The 18,256-nt window shown below is 42.2% G+C and overlaps 1 protein-coding gene across 5 annotated transcripts in view; it reads right to left on the bottom strand.

Moving 5' to 3' along the window:
* kcnt2b (potassium sodium-activated channel subfamily T member 2b) overlaps positions 1-18,256 on the bottom strand; it is an 82,352-nt gene that overhangs the window by 44,967 nt on the left and 19,129 nt on the right. For all 5 annotated transcript variants that reach the window (XM_084072730.1, XM_084072729.1, XM_084072731.1 and 2 more), the window contains exons 2-8: positions 10,564-10,643; positions 9,610-9,712; positions 7,330-7,392; positions 5,224-5,272; positions 3,875-3,934; positions 2,510-2,584; positions 56-139 (exon numbers count right to left, since the gene is read on the bottom strand). In XM_084072730.1, coding sequence (XP_083928856.1) covers positions 56-139; positions 2,510-2,584; positions 3,875-3,934; positions 5,224-5,272; positions 7,330-7,392; positions 9,610-9,712; positions 10,564-10,643 — 514 coding nt within the window. The remainder of the gene's footprint in view (positions 1-55; positions 140-2,509; positions 2,585-3,874; positions 3,935-5,223; positions 5,273-7,329; positions 7,393-9,609; positions 9,713-10,563; positions 10,644-18,256) is intronic.

The following is an 18,256-nucleotide window of genomic DNA, read 5'->3' as shown; positions in this document are numbered from 1 at the left end:
AAAGAAAAGAAAAGAAAAAAGAGGAAATATCTGTTGGAAATGGTGCCTCACTCACTATCATGTTCTCCAAGGCATGTTTGGCCAGCCAGCAGTTGAGAAATACAGGTATGAAGAGATTTCTGAGGGAGGGCAAAATCACCTGTAAACAAGAATAGAAGGAAAGCCTTTTACAACCCACATTTAATTTCATTTTCATCTTATTGTTTATTATTACAGTGACAGTGCACAATTAAAAGTAATTGCATCAGAGTTAGCTAGTAGCTAATTTGCATATCTTTTCCCTGGGTAGGTAGACAATGAACAATCACAACACATCAAATCCACTTAAAAATAACAATAAAAGGGTCACAATACAAACAGTCCTTCAGTGTGAGCTGAAATAATCAATATGACAAACATAATAAAAAACAATACAAAGAAGGCAATCATTGAGGGTGAGGCATTTGAGCTGACTTTATAGCCAACGATTGAGACTGGTTTTAAACAATGCAACGCTATTTTGGAAAAACATTAATATCCAGAAGTGTTGACAATTTATTGAGGAAGATTCAGACAGAAAAGACAATTTTAGGACTTTTAAACCCTTTTTAATACCCCCCTAAAAAAGAAAATAAATGAAATGAAAAAAGATCATTACTGGGTCAAAAATAATAAACAAACTATACTATCAAAACTGGTCAAACATTGGCCAAATTGCCAAATAATATAAGAAAGAGGAAAACGCCTACAACGTTGTGAGCTTGTAGATCAGCTATTTTCACAATATTTATCTGTGGAACCGAGTCAAACTCAATGTAATGCCTCAACCCCTACAATTCCAAAGTGCTTGTCAGGGTAGGGGGTCCCCAGTGCAATTTTGGGGGGGCCTGAAAAGGTTGAGAACCACTGCACTAAGTGACAGTACAAAAATGCTGACTGGTTAAGTTAAGAGCATCCATACTAAGACGTACAGGCTTCTTACACTTATGGACACCATCACTGGTATTGCTGGATCAGCCAAAAGAGAATAAATAGTGTAGTACAGGGGTCTTCAACGTTTTCAGGCCAAGGACCCCCTAGCTGAGAGAGAGATGAAGCAGGGACCCTCTCTAAATTGTATAACATTGTGTTTCAGATACAACTTTTGCTGCTTGTATAAAATTGTGTTTCAGATCAACTTTTGCTGCTCTTTTTTCCCTCTACACCTATAACTCTTTGCCAAAAATAGCCGATCTACAAGCTCGCTTGTAGATCTGCTATTTTTGGCCAAAATTCTCCTCAGAAAAGGGATGCTAGGGTTCAAGTGGTTAATGTAAAAAAAATAAAATCATATTACACAAAGATTTGGCGGACCCCCTGTAGTAACTGTGAGGACCCCCTGTTGAAGACCCCTGGTGTAGTAGAAATAGACGTTGGAACAATTGTTGAAGACAGCAACGGGAGCTGTGAAAAGACCCCATGCTGTGAAGCCAACACCCTTTGGTCCAAATACGAGTAGATAAATCAGAAATAATTAAAACAATTCTATTACAACGCCCACAAACATTAGAGATTCAGGGAATCTCTAATGTTTGTGGGCGTTGAATTCCAATTCCCCACCACTTTAACCCATTCAATCCGGGAACGCATTTTGTCATTTTAGATGTATTTGGCTATTCAAAAAATAGCAGATCTACAAGCTCATAGCGCGGCACTGAGCTTGTAGATCTCAAATCTTTGCTTCTGGGGGTCCCTGGAACTAAATATTTTGAGATGGGGGTCGGCGTCATACTATACATATAATTTTGGGGGTCCTTGACATGATAAAAGTTTGAGCACCACTGATATTATAGCAACATCATTTGTTTCTTAAGATTGTGTGTATTAAGTGGTTGTTGGGATGAATATAGGTCTATCTATCTATATCTACCAGAGAGAAAGACAGTCTGTCTGTCTGTCTGTCTGTCTGTCTGACTTGCATGGTTTTGAAACATTTGACCAACTTGTACGGGGGTCCCTGGCACAACGTATTTTCAGATGGGGTCCTTGACACGGAAACGTTAGAGCAGAGGTCTTCAACAGCGGGTCCGGGACCCCTAGGGGGTCCTCAGAGTTACTACAGGGGTCCGCCAAATCTTTGTGTGATTTTTACATTAACTACTTCAACCAGGCATCCCTATTCTGAGGGGCGTTGTGCGCTTGTAGATCTGCTATTTTCGGGAAAGTGGTTTAGTATAGGGGGGGAAAAGAGCAGGCTAAGTAGGCTACAGAGTGAAAGGTCAGGTTTACTAAGTATTGTTTAAGTGCATGGTTAAATGTCTGGAAATACACATCAACATGAATCCAACATGATCGTGCTGTGAAACAAGTCTATGAAACTGCCTATGAAATCTATGAAGAAAAAAAAAATCTATACAATATATAATGGGGGTCCCTGCTTTATCTCGCTCTCAGCCAAGGGGTCCTTGGCCTGAAAACGTTGAAGACCCCTGCGTTAGAGAACCACTGGTGTAGTGTATCTCCTGATGAGAGAGTCCTGTACTGAACTCACAGTGATCATGAAGGGCACGGCGCTGATCATCTCCAGAATGAAGGGAACACGTAGCACTTGCTCCCAAACGTTGCCCTGGAAACACATACCACACACACCCACACCCACACACACACACACACACACACACACACACACACAGAGAGAGAGGGGGGTCAGGGAACTCAATTGTCATGGTGACCTTCCGGGATTACCAGATAACAGATCTTGACCGGTGGTCAGAGAAGTGGGATAAATCGTTTGGTTTCTGCACTGTGGCAGGTGGGGGGGGGGAAAGGGGGAGAAAGGTGACAACATGGCTAAGTATCTATTCCATTAGGACACTGGATCCCAAACTTTTTAGCTTGAGGCGCAAAAAGAGAAATTTGATGTCTCCCCAGGACCCAAACTAGTGAAAATAGCTGATCTACAAGCTCACAACGCGTCGCGATTGTGAGCTTGTAGATCGGCTATTTTCACTACTTCTTAAGCGTTGTTTTTTAATTTATGGAATTTGTTTGATTTATTTTATTTATGAAATGATTTTGAAAAATCTTTGAATTTGTTTAATTCATACAAAAGTTAGCATTTTGGGGGATTTTTTATTATTATTATTTAAACTTTAAATAATAATAATAAAATGTAGGGAGAAAAAAAAGAAGGGATATTGATTTACTCGCGACCCATGAAAATGTGTCCGCGACCCACAAATGGGTCCCGGCCCAGTGTTTGGGAACCAGTGAATTAGGACTTACAGTATGCAGCCCCCGTTTTCTTTTTTTCCATGTGTCCGCAGTCTGCTCTCAGACTGACCTGAGTGTGACCGGTGTGGGAGGACAGGCACTGTGCAAAGCCACAGGAATCAATCAGCTCTAAATGCTGAGGTCCCAGCCTACGTGTTGCCCTGGATATATAAAAGGTTTAAAAGCAAGGGGTTCCCAAACGGTGTCCCCACCGAGGCACAACGGCGTGCTGTGAGCAGTGGTGGGCGTATAGTGCTACTTTTAGAAGTGGGGGAGCACGTAACTAAGTACATTTACTCAAGTACTGTACTTAAGTACAGTTTTGAGGTATTTTTTACTTTACTGGAGTAATTCCAAATTTCAGTACTTTTACTTCTACTCCACTACATCTCACATGCAACAATTATTTGAAAACTTTAGTTACTAGTTACTTTGTAGATTTTGATTATTATTACAAAACATACATTAACCACTTCAGCTCTATATACATTTCGGCCATTTGAAAATAGCCGATCTACAAGCTCACAATGCGTCGCATCGTGTGAACCTGTAGATTTGCTATTTTCAGTATATTTGTAGGGCATAAGTGATATAAGGTATAGCCTGTCCTATGAGGCAAGGAGCTGCTGCTATGCTAACTCACCTTGTAGCTGAGATACAACAGCAACATCGTTTCTGAAAAGCTGATGAAAGCCACAAGCACCTATAGATACAGAATGAAGAACAAGTGTGTGTGTGGGGTGGAGGGGGTGGGGGGTGGGGGAGATAAAAGACACAGAGCGACCATAGTGAAGTTAGAAGCGGTATAGTAGAAATAGAGGCATGTGTGGGTGGATCTTTTGAAGATTGATCATCCCAGGGAATGGGTTTAAGTGAAGCAATAAACCAGAGGGACTGTGTGGTGGAAGCTGGATATGTCTTGGCGGGGTAACAGGAAGAGTGGGCACTATGGAAGAGTTATGTAAAGTATGCATGATTAGAACATGTTTAATATTCGACAATTACGGTTTAATATTTCTACAATTGCTACAAAACCTGTACAGTATTATATCCAGTCGTTTTGGGGTATAAACAAGAAGTTGAAGGATAAAATTAAGTCTGATAATGATGTACCGTGCATGTTCACATCATGCAAACTTTACATTTACATTAATCTACTTAACTTTCATTTTTTAACATTTTGGTTTTGGACAAAATAGCCAATTTTACATGGAGGTCCCCACTCTTCTTGTATCCCTTGGCGGTATGCCTATCGTTAGTGTGTCATTGTTCTCAAAGTGGTTCCTTGGGGGGTTCCAGGGGGTCCCCAGCAAGAGTAGTTAATGTAGCGTCACAATCATTTTAACCACTTTATCCATTTATACGTTGGCTATTCAAAAATAGCAGCTCTACAAGCTCACAGCATGTGTGAAAATCTATGAAAAATACAATGTAATATCGCGTCATATAAGAACTGTGTTCCAACTTAGCATAAACAAATGAGCCCGGCGGTTTGACTCATACGGATATGACGCATCGACTGGCGGCGAAAAAACGCTAACGTTACGGCCGCCGAATTAAATACATTTTTTCGCCAGAAACTGACTGTATCAAATATGAGTGACTGGCTGAGTGAATGACGCTGTGACAATTTGTGTATTCTTGGACCACAATTCTTATATGACACGATTTTAAGATGAGAAATTACTTCTGTGACCAAGGGGACGAACGAGTGACGTCAGGACTTTGGTACTCTATATCACCTATCATACATAAGATGCAGCCTCCTAGGAGTAAGTAAACAGTATAGAATAATGCTTGTGTGTGTGTGTGTGTGTGTGTGTGTGTGTGTGTGTGTGTGTGTGTGTGTGTGTGTGTGTGTGTGTGTGTGTGTGTGTGTGTGTGTGTGTGTGAGAGTGTTTACTGAAAGCGTGAATGTGTGTAAGGCAGCACATGTAAACAGACTGCAGGCATGTTTACACAGGCGTGTGCTGCTGGCTCAGTGTGTCTGACCTGCAGTGCCCAGAGGGGTAGAGGCCTATCCACCCAGATGATCAGTTTCCTACACAAACCACACAGAGAGAGAGAGAGAGAGAGAGAGAGAGAGAGAGAAAGAGAGAGAGAGAGAGAGAGAGAGAGAGAGAGAGAGGAGATGATGGGACATATAGAAAGAACAAAGAGGGAAGAAAAAGAGAGACAGAAAGAACATCAGGGGAGGAAAAGACATAGCGATAATGAGAGGCGTAAATCGCACAGGGACCAATAAAGAAGACATATTTTGTCGTCTCCCTCCATCACGGAGATGCACTATGTGCGCCATAATCACAACTCATGTTCACTGCATTACGTTTAATTGCGCTGTTTACAGGCAAGGACGCGTATAGCTGCAGCTGCCAGCATGCTCGTGTCGTAGGAGAAGAGCAAAAAATTACAGCATTGTTGTGAGAGAAAGGTCTTTTTTATTTTCTTTCTTTTCTTTCTTTATTTCTGTCTTTTTTTTCCCAGCCCCAGGCACCCTAGGGCTTATCATGGCTGCCTGGCTGCCTGTGCTGCCGATTCGCCCCTATGAGTCTGCTGAGTGGAACAGGAGGCGGCCAATCCCTTTACTGAGCTCACCCTGTCATGGCCCTTATTCATTTGGAGCCAGAGCTTAGCCAGTGTCACCACCAGCCTCCAATTGGATCAATAGGTCCCTAAGCAAGCGCCATGGCACAACCCCAGGACCCCCTAACACTCCCTTAATCCTCCTCTTCCCACCACCCCCCAGCTATCCCCCTTTCTTTCTCTCTCTCTCTCTCTCTCTCTCTCTATCTATCACTCCACTGCTGTGTATTACATCGTTGCTGTCGGGCAGAAGAACGCTCGCATCTCCATATTTCCAATTTTTTTTTTTCTTCTCGTAGATTTCATCATACAAGAGCGTCGCACGAAAATAGCCGATCTACAAGCTCACGTCGCGACGTCGCGATGTGACACGTTGTGAGCTTGTAGATTGGCTACTTTCCCCCCAAAAGTCTATGTTTTTAACTTTTTACATTAATAATTAACCCATTAAAACCGGGAAAGCAGACTGTGTCATTTACGATTTTTGCGTTGGCTATTCAAAAATAGCAGATATACAAGCTCGCAGCACGTCACTTTGTGCCGCGCTGTGAGCTTGTACATCTGCTATTTTTGAACGTTTTTGAAAGATCTTGAAAGTGTGAGAATGCTGATTTAGGAGGCATTCGTAGGATCAGCCTTAGGTCTTATAAAAAGGAACAGTTTCGGACATGCAAGGTTTCCAGCCGACATCGACGAAATGCTTTGTCTGACCTGGACCGGCCGTTGATTAGGCTGAACAGGCACAACAATGTGTTATGTATTATGTTGGCAAATAATCCATACAAGTGGCACGGTGACAAATGAACGTGGAACTGTAATGTCCAATATACAGCATTGTGAAGCATCGGTTAAGTCAAGTTCCAATTGATTGTGTTACACAATGTCTGGAGCTGGTCCGGTGCTGCCAGCGCTACGGTCCCCCCGGACGCACGGCTCCCTGACCTTTATACTTCCAGGCCATTGTGATCACTCTTAACCCATTAAGACCTGAGGCTGTTTCTACAAATGTGTTCTAAATATTTTTTTCTTTTAAAAATATATATTTTTGGGGCTTTTTCTGCCTTTATTTGATAGTATAAAGTAGACTGACAGGAAATGGGGAGAGAGAGATGGGGAGTGACACGCAGCAAAGGTCGTCGGGATCGGGATTCGAACCCGCGACACGCTGTCAGCAGCCTAGGTGCCCGGACCGCTACGCCAGCCGTCCGGGCCGTGTTCTCAATCTTATCTCCACATTTTAACATTTGGTGGGTTTTTTTCTTGTCGTAAATTTACGCCCTTCTTCATCATGATACAGCGTCACACAAAGGCATCCAAAGTAGCAGATCTACAAGCTTGTAGATCTGCTACTTTGGATACTTTTGAATTTGAATCCTGAAAAGTAACAGTTTTGGACATACAAGGTTTCCACCCCGACTGAGACGATATGTATAGCTATAAATAAAAAAAAACACACAGATGCTTTCCCGGTCTTAATGGGTTAATTAGACGCCCTGTACTGCATGTGCTTCTTACCAGTCAAACTCGCTCCAAGCGCGGGCCGAAGCGTTCTGTTTGGTGCAGTTGACTCCGTCCACGCTGAGAGGAGGCAACGCAGAGAGAGAAACACGGGTGAGAACAACTTCCTGTCCGGTGACAATGTCGGAAAAGAAAATGACCATCATCACCTCACAGGACTGACGGACTGACTGACCCCCCATCCTCTGAAACAGTGGTTCTCAACCTTTTCAGGCCTTGACCCCCTCCAAAAAATAATCATATGTGAACTGGGGACCCCCCGCCCCACCCTGACAAACACTTGGAATGTAGGAGTTGAGGCATTCAATTACGTTTGATTCGGTTTCACAGATAAATAGCCTATTGTGAAAATAGCAGATCTACAAGCTCGGCTGGCACTGCGAGGCGTTGTGAGCTTGTAGATCAGCTATTTTCACAATTCTTTCTTATTTATTTGACAATTCGGTCAATGTTTGACCAATTTTTATAGTATAGTCTGTTGACTACTTTTGAGGTACTGAAAAGGTCTTAAAAGTCCTTAAATTGTCACTTATTCACTGTCATCTGGGGACCCCCGGGGGTCCCGAGTCCGACCCACAGGTTGAGAACCACCGCTCCGAACTAATGTTACTTCAAGTGGCTGCTTGTTGTCTGTATTACACTTGATTTTCTCTACGTTTGCGGTCAGTCCTTTTCGGGACACTGCAACTGTCACATACCCAGCCTTTATTTGCCCTGGGTGAGGGGAGCGATAAGCAGACAGAGAGGGAGATAAGCTTTCGCTTATTGGTCAGTTTGGCCGTATCTTCCTAATAGGGGTTATCAGAGCCATAGAGAGAGTTATGACACGCTTTGATCTCGCCGCAAAGCGGGCCGCTATGGGCTGTAGTTCCAAACATTGGAACTATCTCATTGAGATAGAACGAGCATTTCCGCATTCCATTCTTTGATTCTTACAATGATGTGAGTCAACGCTAGTGTCGTCACTCTCATAATAGATCACACTGGGGTTATATAGCAGCTGACCAATTAGCGCAAGCTAAAGCGGTATCTTCCCTAGTGGTTATACTGTATGGCAGCCGACCAATCAGCACCACAGGCTGAACTGGCTCTCTGAGTGACCTCGCTGCTTAAAGGAGTAGTTCACCCAAAAATAATGACTTATTTTCTATCAATTACACACCGCATGAAGCCTAGAATTCAGGGAGATGTTTTTGTTTTTGTCGCATACCTGAGCCAATGATTTGATGACCGGGTCATCGGTCAGTAAGAGACTATTTGAGTATCCTAACTGGAGACTCCGCTGGTCATCAAATAATTGGCTCAAGAAAGCGACAAAAACAAACAAATCTCCATGAATTCAAGGCTTCATGGGGTGTGTAATTGATAGAAAATTAGTATTTTTGTTAGGTGAACTACTCCTTTAACAGCATAAGCCTAATTCAAAAATGTTCTTAATAAAATATCTGCAAGCTTCCAATGCATTAGAGATCCGTAGATCTATTTTTGAAAATGTTTGAAAACTCTGGACAAAAATCAAACATTTTCACCTATAATGATATAAATATATAAGATATTTACCATGTCAAACACGGTTGCTGTGGTAAAAAAAATGTGTCCGCAAAAAGGAAACAAAAAAAAAACATTCAACAAAGCCAAGTATTCTGAGGAACTGTACCTTTTGTTTGCCAGTGCAGTTCCTCGTTGACAGTAGAGTTAATCCATCAACTTTACCACTTAAACCCTCTATACTTAGTTGCCCTGAGCCCCAGGGCTCTATAAAAGGTCAGTTAATTTTATGATCATACTGTAAAATATGCCTGATAAGCCTGCCCTCGGCTGGATAAGCTTGGACAGCAAGGAATGCCAGGTGATAATTCATATTTATCTCTAGGGATGTCCGATATTATCGGCCTCCCGATATTATCGGCCGATATTAGCATAAAAATTGATATCGGGAAAATATCGGTATCGGTTTTTGAAAAAAAAAAAAAAAATTTTTTTTTTTTTTTTTTTTTTTTGCTTTATAAATAAGTTACAGGAGTTCTTACTGTATATGGTGTGTGTGATATGAAATTTGAGCTTACCCTAATCACAATAATCCCCGCATATATCGGTATCGGTTGATATCGGTATCGGTAATTAAGAGTTGGACAATATCGGTATATCGGTTATCGGTAAAAAAGCCAATATCGGACAACCCTATTTATCTCAACCATTGAGCAGGTAAAGAAGACACCGCTGCTATCGTGTCTCCACCACTCTTGGCTTTATTTCATTTCATGGTCTCTCGCTCACCAGTCCTGTCTCTCCTGCTGTGGGTTGTCCAACAGCACTCTGACGATGTAGAGGAGACAGCTGAGCACTTTCAGTGCAAAGTTGAACATTCGCACACGAAGACCTGCAATGCAGAAAGAGCACACCTGGGTCAAACAAAACACACACACACAGGGGTGAAAATAATCTAGGATAGTGGTTCTTAAAGTGGGGTCCAGGGTGCCGGGGTTCCAAATAGACCCTTACAGAGTCTGTAACTCTGAGAGTGTACAAATGGAACCAAATGGGCCCGTAAGGGTCCATTTGGTTATGGTTGTCCTTGAAATTAAATAGTTTGAGAATCACAGATCTAGGAATAAATCAAAATTCCATTAACAATTGTGCAGTGTAACATCAAATTGTCGTGTAACATCAACTAAAACATTCAAAATATTACTGTAAATGAAAATAAAATGTCATATGATAAATGACGTGGTATCGGAATGGCATAGACTGTCATACTCACCGATACCAGCATTTTAGGCAGTATCGGCAGCTTTTCCGATACAGTATCGGAACAAGTCTTATTTTAAATCTGTGTTTTATACAGTTGACAGGATGTTGCTGTTTGCTAGTGTTTTGCTGTATTTGCTGTGTTTTCATGTCTCAACAACAATAGACAGTTGATACTATCTCCAACGTAAACACAGAGCCGTCACACAGAGTTTGGACAAGAAGACGAATAGAAGAAACAGAGTAAAACAGAATGGAGAAGGTCGAGGGCAAATAGGCACGGCACACACTGAAACAAACAACCAACACTCGCATAAAAAACGAACAACAAAAAAACATACATAAATGTCTTCAAAACATATCTGACTGCAGATGAAAAGAAAATGAAACCTGTAAGTAAACCCCAACAGAACAGAGCGGGCCGGGCGCCCAAACAATGAAACACGAAGGAGGGAGCCTCAAACGCAACAGATAATAACTCACTGGATCTTTGGTTTTTGATGAAGAAGAGCTTGAGGCGCTCCTTGAAAGTGTTTTCATTCACATAGAACTCTACCTGCACCCTGAAAAAAGGGATGGAGAGATAGACATAATATGAAGAGACAGGGAGAGAAAGAAAGAAGGGGTTAGAGCAGTGGTTCTCAACCTGTTGGTCGGGACCCCACATGATTATGGTTGGGGGGGTCCCCAGATGACAGTGAAGTGACAATTTAAGGACTTTTAAGACCTTTTTAATACCTCAACAAAAAAGAAAGAAAAGAAAAAGACCATTACTGCATCAAAAGTCATCAACAAACTATACTATAAAAACTGGTCAAACATTGGCCAAATTGTTAAATAATATAAAAAAAGGGGCAAAAATTGTGAAAATAGTTTTTTCACAATATTTATCTGTGGAATCGAGTCATACAATATGTAATGCCTGAACTCCTACAATCCCCATTTCACACGCATGATTATTTTGGGGGGTCACAGCCTGAAAAGGTTGAGAACCAATGGGTTGGTTGGAGCAGTGGTTTTCAACCCTTTTCATATCAAGGTCTATTATTGATCATTTGAGCCACGGACCACTATTTGATGAGATTTAGACTCTTAGACCCAAAACTTTGAATATTTTGTTATGGTTGGATACAATTTTGTCCGCAATTCCATCCTGTATTGATGAGGTACCACATAGGAGAGATAACAGGCAAACGTTGAACATATATTTAATTAAGTAATGCAGATGTTTAACAATAATTTTACTCTTGAGAGCGTAAAATGAATTTTACACTCTCAAGAGTTAAAGATCTATGAGGGTCCATTAGGTTACCAATTCCATCATTTAAGCTGGGGACCCCCTTCAAGGACCACTGGTTGAGAACCACTGGGTTAGAGGAAACAGCCCGTACAGGAGGTGTGCTGCATACAAAGAGTATACAGCTTGGATGAAGAGGGAGTGAAGAGAGACAGAACAAGAGAAGAGGGGATTGATTGAGACAAAGCAGAATGGACGTTCAAGCAAGGGGTGATAATGATTATTTGAACACCGATAAGTTGGTAAATCGGACGGTTTGTAGGGCTGGTATTAAAGACTAATGGGTTTTTAGGAGGAAATGGCGCTCCTGTTTGTCTGGCAGAGCCACGGCCTCCAGACAGCTGCAGTCAGTCTCGTTATCTCCGCTGATTAAATATAGACCAACAAATTACTTCCCTCTGATGTTCATCGCAACATGAGAGTCCATAATTACTGCTCTTTCTCCTTTCCCTATCTTGGCCCTTGTGACCAGAGGGACACGCACACACACACACACGCACACACACACACACACACACACACACACACACACACACACACACACACACACACACACACACACACACACACACACACACACACACACACACACACACACACACACACACATTTGGGTTATTAGGAATTATTACACCATTCACACACGCAGTTACGGGTGGCCACAGACCACCATGCTCGGGGAAGAGAGGCAAGATGCTACACAGCAAGCTTAATTTGGCCACTTTCAGAGATAAAACTGCACCAGCATTATTCAGAGTACCTGAAGGAGGGTTTCAAAGCAAAGGCTGGATGGCCAGGGGGTAATTTAGAGAAACTTAATTTATGCTCCATTGTACGATGGTGTTGTGCACCAAAAATATAGCCGATCTACAAGCTTAAAACACGTTGCGGATGTGACACGCTGTAAGCTTGTAGATCGGCACGTGCCACCGTCGTACGACTAAGTATACAGTATATCGGGCTTAAACCCTCGGCCTAGGCTGAGTTTGTTTTCCAGTTCAGGTTAATCTATTAAAACTGGGAAAGCATCTGTGTCATTTTAGATTTGAGCTATATATATAGCATAAAATAAAATAAAATTACACGTCTGCACTAAATAGACTGCAGATGGTGTGCGGGTCATTTTATTTTATTCTATATGTTTGATCCCTGCCTACGCTGATCAGGTGTGCATAAGACTTTGTTGTTATCAGCTATATATATACAGTATTCTGTCTGTCTCTCCTCTGTCTCTCCCTCTCTCTCTCTTCTTTCCCCCGACACGGTCGAGGCAGAAGGCCGCCACCCTAGAGCCTAGGGTCTGCCTGACGTTTCTTCCAGTTAAGGGGGAGTTTTTCGTTGCCACTGTCGCAAAAGTCTTGAGACAACTTGTTGTGATTTGACACTTTAATAAAATTGAATTGAATTGAATTGAGTATAGCAAGTTCGCAACATACGTTTTTCATACGGTCCCTGGCACAAAACCTTTTCAGGTGGGGGTTAGGGGTTAGGCTACATATCATTGTGGGGGTCCTCCTTGACACGAAAAAGTTTGAGAACTACTGATTTAGGAGGCATTTGTAGAATCGGCCTCAGGTCTTAATGGGTTAATGGGTTAGGCTGCAGAAGACTTGTCTTATAGTAGTAATACAATTATTTTTTTTATCCTATTTAGTTGACCTTGTATTTGAACTGTACTTTCATGTGCTTTTTTTCTGCAAACTTCTAAATAGTATTTAATATATCAAGTATTCAATCAATCAACAATTTTGATTGGAAGTTAAGATTTAGTGTGTCACTACTGTCTATGCTTGCACATTGGCACTCCTATGGCTCTGGGCACACCTAAATCGAACACACCCATTATTAATTTGATAAGCTGCAGTTGGCTGCATATTTTTTGGGGTGCTTTTCATGCCTTTATTTAGAGGGATAGGGAAAATAGGCTGACAATAAATGGGGAGAGAGATGGGGGTTGACACGCAGCAAAGGTCATCGGGAACGGGAGTCAAATCCGCGATACGCTGTCAGGCTGGAATTACAGCCTAGGGTGCCAGGCCCCTGCCATGTTTTTAATATGTTGTAGTTTTTAACCTACAACATATTATAGCAAACTATACAAAATCAGTCTATAGGGGTTCATGCCCCTTTAAAACAGTTTTGTCTTGTAGCAAATATTTGGTGTGAACTAGGCTTAAGGATGGAGGATGAAAACACAAGTCAAAGCACTCTGTGATTCCTTTCTTCACACGCATGCACATGTAGATTTGTATAGTCTATTATTTTTTTATAGTTTCATTCTATTCTATTTTCTTTTCTTGCTTTAATATATTTTTGTTATGAACGTATGTAGCACAATCTGCAGGACAAGTCCCGCGACTTCTTGAATCACACACACATTTGAAATGTTTATTCATGTCCACAATCCACATAAACAGAAGTACAAGAATGCCTTGTACATTCTTGTCGACTCTACACCGTCAACACTTTGTGAATGAGGCCGACATGAACGGACCGCACGGTTCCTCCGACAGTATCCTACTGAGGAATAAACAAACTGCGACAGGTCTGGTTTGATAGAACCAATTTATACATGAAAAATGAAACTGTTGTGAAGGAACTGAGGTCGACTTTTAAGAAACGCTCCTGGTTGTCTGGTGGTGATTGTTGACACTTTTACACGTATATGAACACATGAATTCTCGAATATCCAGGCATTATGCCTAATCCTTACCAAAAAGACAGGACGAATGAAGATCCGAGGATTGGACACCATTAGCCTCTTATAAAGACTTTGAAATGTATTTTTGTATTATGTTTTGTATTTAAAATATTTTTTGTGATGTATGAATTTAAAAGATATGTAGGTTAAACATGAATTCTTTCTATAAATAGACTTTATGACGAGGATCTGAACTAACAAACTGTATAGGCTATTTCTGTCTCTTCGTCTTTATTGTGTAGATTAAATGACAACCTTTCAAGAGAGGGGTGGATTTAAAGTGAGTTTTCAATGCGAAGAGAGGCTCGACTTGCCCTTTTAATAGTAAAACACTAAAAAGGCCTAATATTATGTTTTATAGTTGGGGTATGTGTCTGAACCTGTCTTCCTATCAAAGAGTGAGCCTGACTGGAGCTACTATTGCACGTTGTTTTGTTCTTTAAAGCTTGCATTGGTTGTTGCTATATACATTTTTTGTCGTAATACTATTTAGTGGAAATACTATTTTTTTCTTTTTATAACAAAAGGACTGGATAAGGGATAGACACATGCAGTACTACTATATTGTCTTTAAGCACTGCTTTCTTTCTCTTTTCTCTTTTTCTGTTTGCTAAATGTTTACATGAGTACCTTAACCCTCTTTTGTGAGGACTCAGCTGTTTGTGCATTATTTTGTCTTTACTTGGACCCCTTTATTGGAACAGACTCAGATTAATTGTATTGGTATTTGAAGACTGCAAGGACTTTATGTGTAATTTAATGTGATGACCATAATGACCTGTTGATGTGGTGTTATGTATTTGGATTATGACTGCGCTTTTGGTGTACAAATTGTTTGGAAGTTGATGATCTCTACATGGACAGGGGGAGTTTGTCTTACCCGGACCCTATAAATTGGACACTTCCGGTGCCCACAGCACACAACGCTGATGAAGGCTTAACGCCGAAACGCGTCCGTTGTTTACTGTTCTGCAGCGTACTACCATGCTTAAAATGCTTAAAATATATAAATAAATGTACCTTTAAAATGACTATTCCGTGAGTGCTGGTATTCTCTTATTGCCTTGTACAAAGGACATAAACACCCAATAGGAAAACAGCCAGTTACAAAGTGCCTGTAAGGCAGAACATTGTTGCATACAATAATGTTGGCATACTTGTCAGACAGAGCGGACATAAATCATGGATAAAGGAAAAAAAGGCTCCTTCAAATTGAGCGGCTTCCTATATAGCTGATACTACAGCAGTTACCTTGCTAACTGCTTGGCCCTCCTTCTGGAGAGGCCAGCCATTTGAAGGCCCCTCACAACCAACTTGTCCACGTGCCCTAGGCTACCAAAGATAAAAACTAAAAGTTTACATCTGTAGCCTAGCAGTGAGATTGGTCTGCTCTAGCACACACACACACACACACACATAAAAACACGTGCGAGCGCGGATGACAAAAGACAGATGGTTGTCTATTCTCCTGGCTCAGAAGGGGGTCTTCCGAGGACTCCCATCATGCCAGGAACCAAGCATCTCACATGGTCCAGCACATGGTACCAAAAACGCCCCACACATTCAAAACACTCTGGGGGGGGGGGAAGGAAAACCCAAGTTTCCTCCTTGTTGCTATGGTGACAGAAATCCGTTCTCTCTCTCTTTCCCTCTCTCTGCCACACACACACACGTCGCACACACACACACACACACACACACACACACACAGTTGAGTGTGAACACATATATGTGTGAAATGTGTTCAGCGATCATAACCGATAGTCCCCTTTCCAACTTGTTGACAGCTGCCTTCGCTCTGACTGTTTCGGTTTCGCACCAGTGATGGGAAAACAGAGGCGAGATACAGAGGAGATATGTTATGCCCTGCTCTCCAAGATCCCCCATAGACAACCAGGGTGTGTAATTACACGTTTTGATTAGAAAATTAGTTAGCTGAGGGGGCTCGCTCGCAGTGGCAGCCGTCAAGGAATGGATGGAATGCCTGATGCCTAAACAAAAATAGCCGATCGACAAGCTCACAACGCGTCACATCATGTGCTGTGAGCTCGTAGATCGTCTTTTTGCGTTATCCTTTTAGCACCATTATATAATCGTACCACTGTGCTGTTTGCAAACTGTTAATAAAGTATTCAATCGATCGATGTTTTCGGCGCACGACGCCACTGTACAAGACAGTGTAGATCAGGCTTGACGGTGAGGAAATGAAGGCGGTGTGCGAGGGAGTGGTGGTTAATGCTAATGGATCACAGGATCAGATCCGCCATGGTGGTAATGGACAGGTTATAATAAATTTGTCGAAGTACAAAGGGACTGCTGGTTCTTCACTGCTTCGTGTCAAAAAGAAAGGCTCTAGACCAGTGGTTCTCAACCTATGGGTCTGAAAGGTGTTAAGGACTTTTTAATACCTAACAAAAACAAAGAAAAGAAAAGAAATTAAATGAAGAAAAAAAAATCACACCCTGTGTGAAGGAAGCGGTGCCTTTGGGGCGGGCCTTAACTCATTTCAGTTCGTCCCTATTGGTGGTCTGAGTCCACTTACCAAATTTGTACTTGGTAGCATGCTGCAAACTGGAATGGTGGCTGTTTAAAGGCCAGCCAATGGGCAGACAGAGGGGGCGGGGCTTAAGTAATTACAGTTTGTCCCTATTGGTGGTTTTAGTCCATGTACAAAATGTGTACTCCCTAGCATGCTGTGAACTTGAGTTATGGCTGTTTAAAGGCCAGCCAATGGGAAGACAGAGGGGGCGGGGCTTCAGCAATTCATGCTCGTCCCTATTGCTGCAAACTGGAGTTATAGCTGTTTAAAATCCTGTGCTCATCCCGTGCTTGGGGGTCCCTGGACCCCTCTTTGATAACTTCAGCAATTCATGCTCGTCCCTATTGGTGGTCTAAGTCCACGTACCAAATTTGGACTTGGTGGCATGCTGTGAACTGGAGTTATAGCTGTTTGAAATCCCGTACTCTAAACGGGCGGACGGACATAACATCATTGGGGGTCCCTGGACCCCTCTTTGATAACTTCAGCAAGTCATGCTCGTCCCTGTTGGTGGTCTAAGTCCACATATCAAATTAGGACTTGGTGGCATGCTGTGAACTGGAGTTATAGCTGTTTGAAATCCCGTACTCTAAACGGGCGGACGGACATAACATCATTGGGGGTCCCTGGACCCCTCTTTGATAAGCAGTGGCACGTGTGGCCAAAGAGAGGAGAGATGGCATAGGCAATGTCCAAGTCCGTGTGTGTGTATGTGTGTGTGTGTGTGTGTGTGTGTGTGTGTGCGTGTGTTTGTATGTGTTTCTTTGCCGTCAGGCTCATACGGACGGACATACGGACAAAGTCAAGTGTAGAGCGGTTGGCACCGCTAAAAAACATTACTGCATCAAAGGTAATCAACAAACTATACTATCAAACATTGGCCAAATTGTCAAATAAAAAAATATCTGGCGTTCTGAACTTGTAGATCTGCTATTTTCACAATATCTATCTGTGGAACCGAGTCAAACTAAATGTAATGCCTCAACTCCTTCATTCCAAGTGATTATCAGAGGGGTCCCCAGTTCAAATGTGATTATTTTGGGGGGTCACGTCCTGAAACGTTTGGGAAGCCTTGCTCTAGACCTGCAACGCTGATCGAAAAAAAAACAACGCTGCATGCTCAAAATGATGACATGAACTAGCATCGAGCATTAAGCCGGGCCTTCCACAACCATAACCCGATTCTGACTCCTAAAGTAGCTCTGATAAGATTGCTAGGAATAAATTGTGACATCGGGACAAACGGCACTTTTAACATGACATGAAGGTATCCCGTGAGGCGAACAGACTTAAGTGCTGCCATTACTCCCCAAACGATGTGCTCTGTGACAGCCAAATCCATCAGGCACTGTACCTGCATTGCTGTCCCCCAAAAGGCCACCATCTGTAGCCAAACTTCTTTTCAATTCTTTCATCCTGCTTCTCATCTATACAACTCATCCATGTTCACTTTTAAACCCAACCATGGATTTGCATGCATCTCTGTTGGTCACAGTTGCCAAAACATCCTCTCAAACTCCCATAGAAGAAGTCATGAATCCCTCCCAGTTGAAGGGGATTCGTTGAAGACAGGGGTCTTCAACATTTTAAGCCCAAGTACCCCTTAGCTGAGAGAGAAGAAGCAGGGACCTCCACGACA

The sequence above is a fragment of the Gymnoscopelus microlampas genome, assembly GCF_963454915.1.
Source record: "Gymnoscopelus microlampas genome assembly, chromosome: 11".
In the NCBI taxonomy this organism is placed as follows: domain Eukaryota; kingdom Metazoa; phylum Chordata; class Actinopteri; order Myctophiformes; family Myctophidae; genus Gymnoscopelus; species Gymnoscopelus microlampas.
Note: the sequence above shows the minus strand (reverse complement) of the source record. Positions and strands in the feature narration are given on the sequence as shown.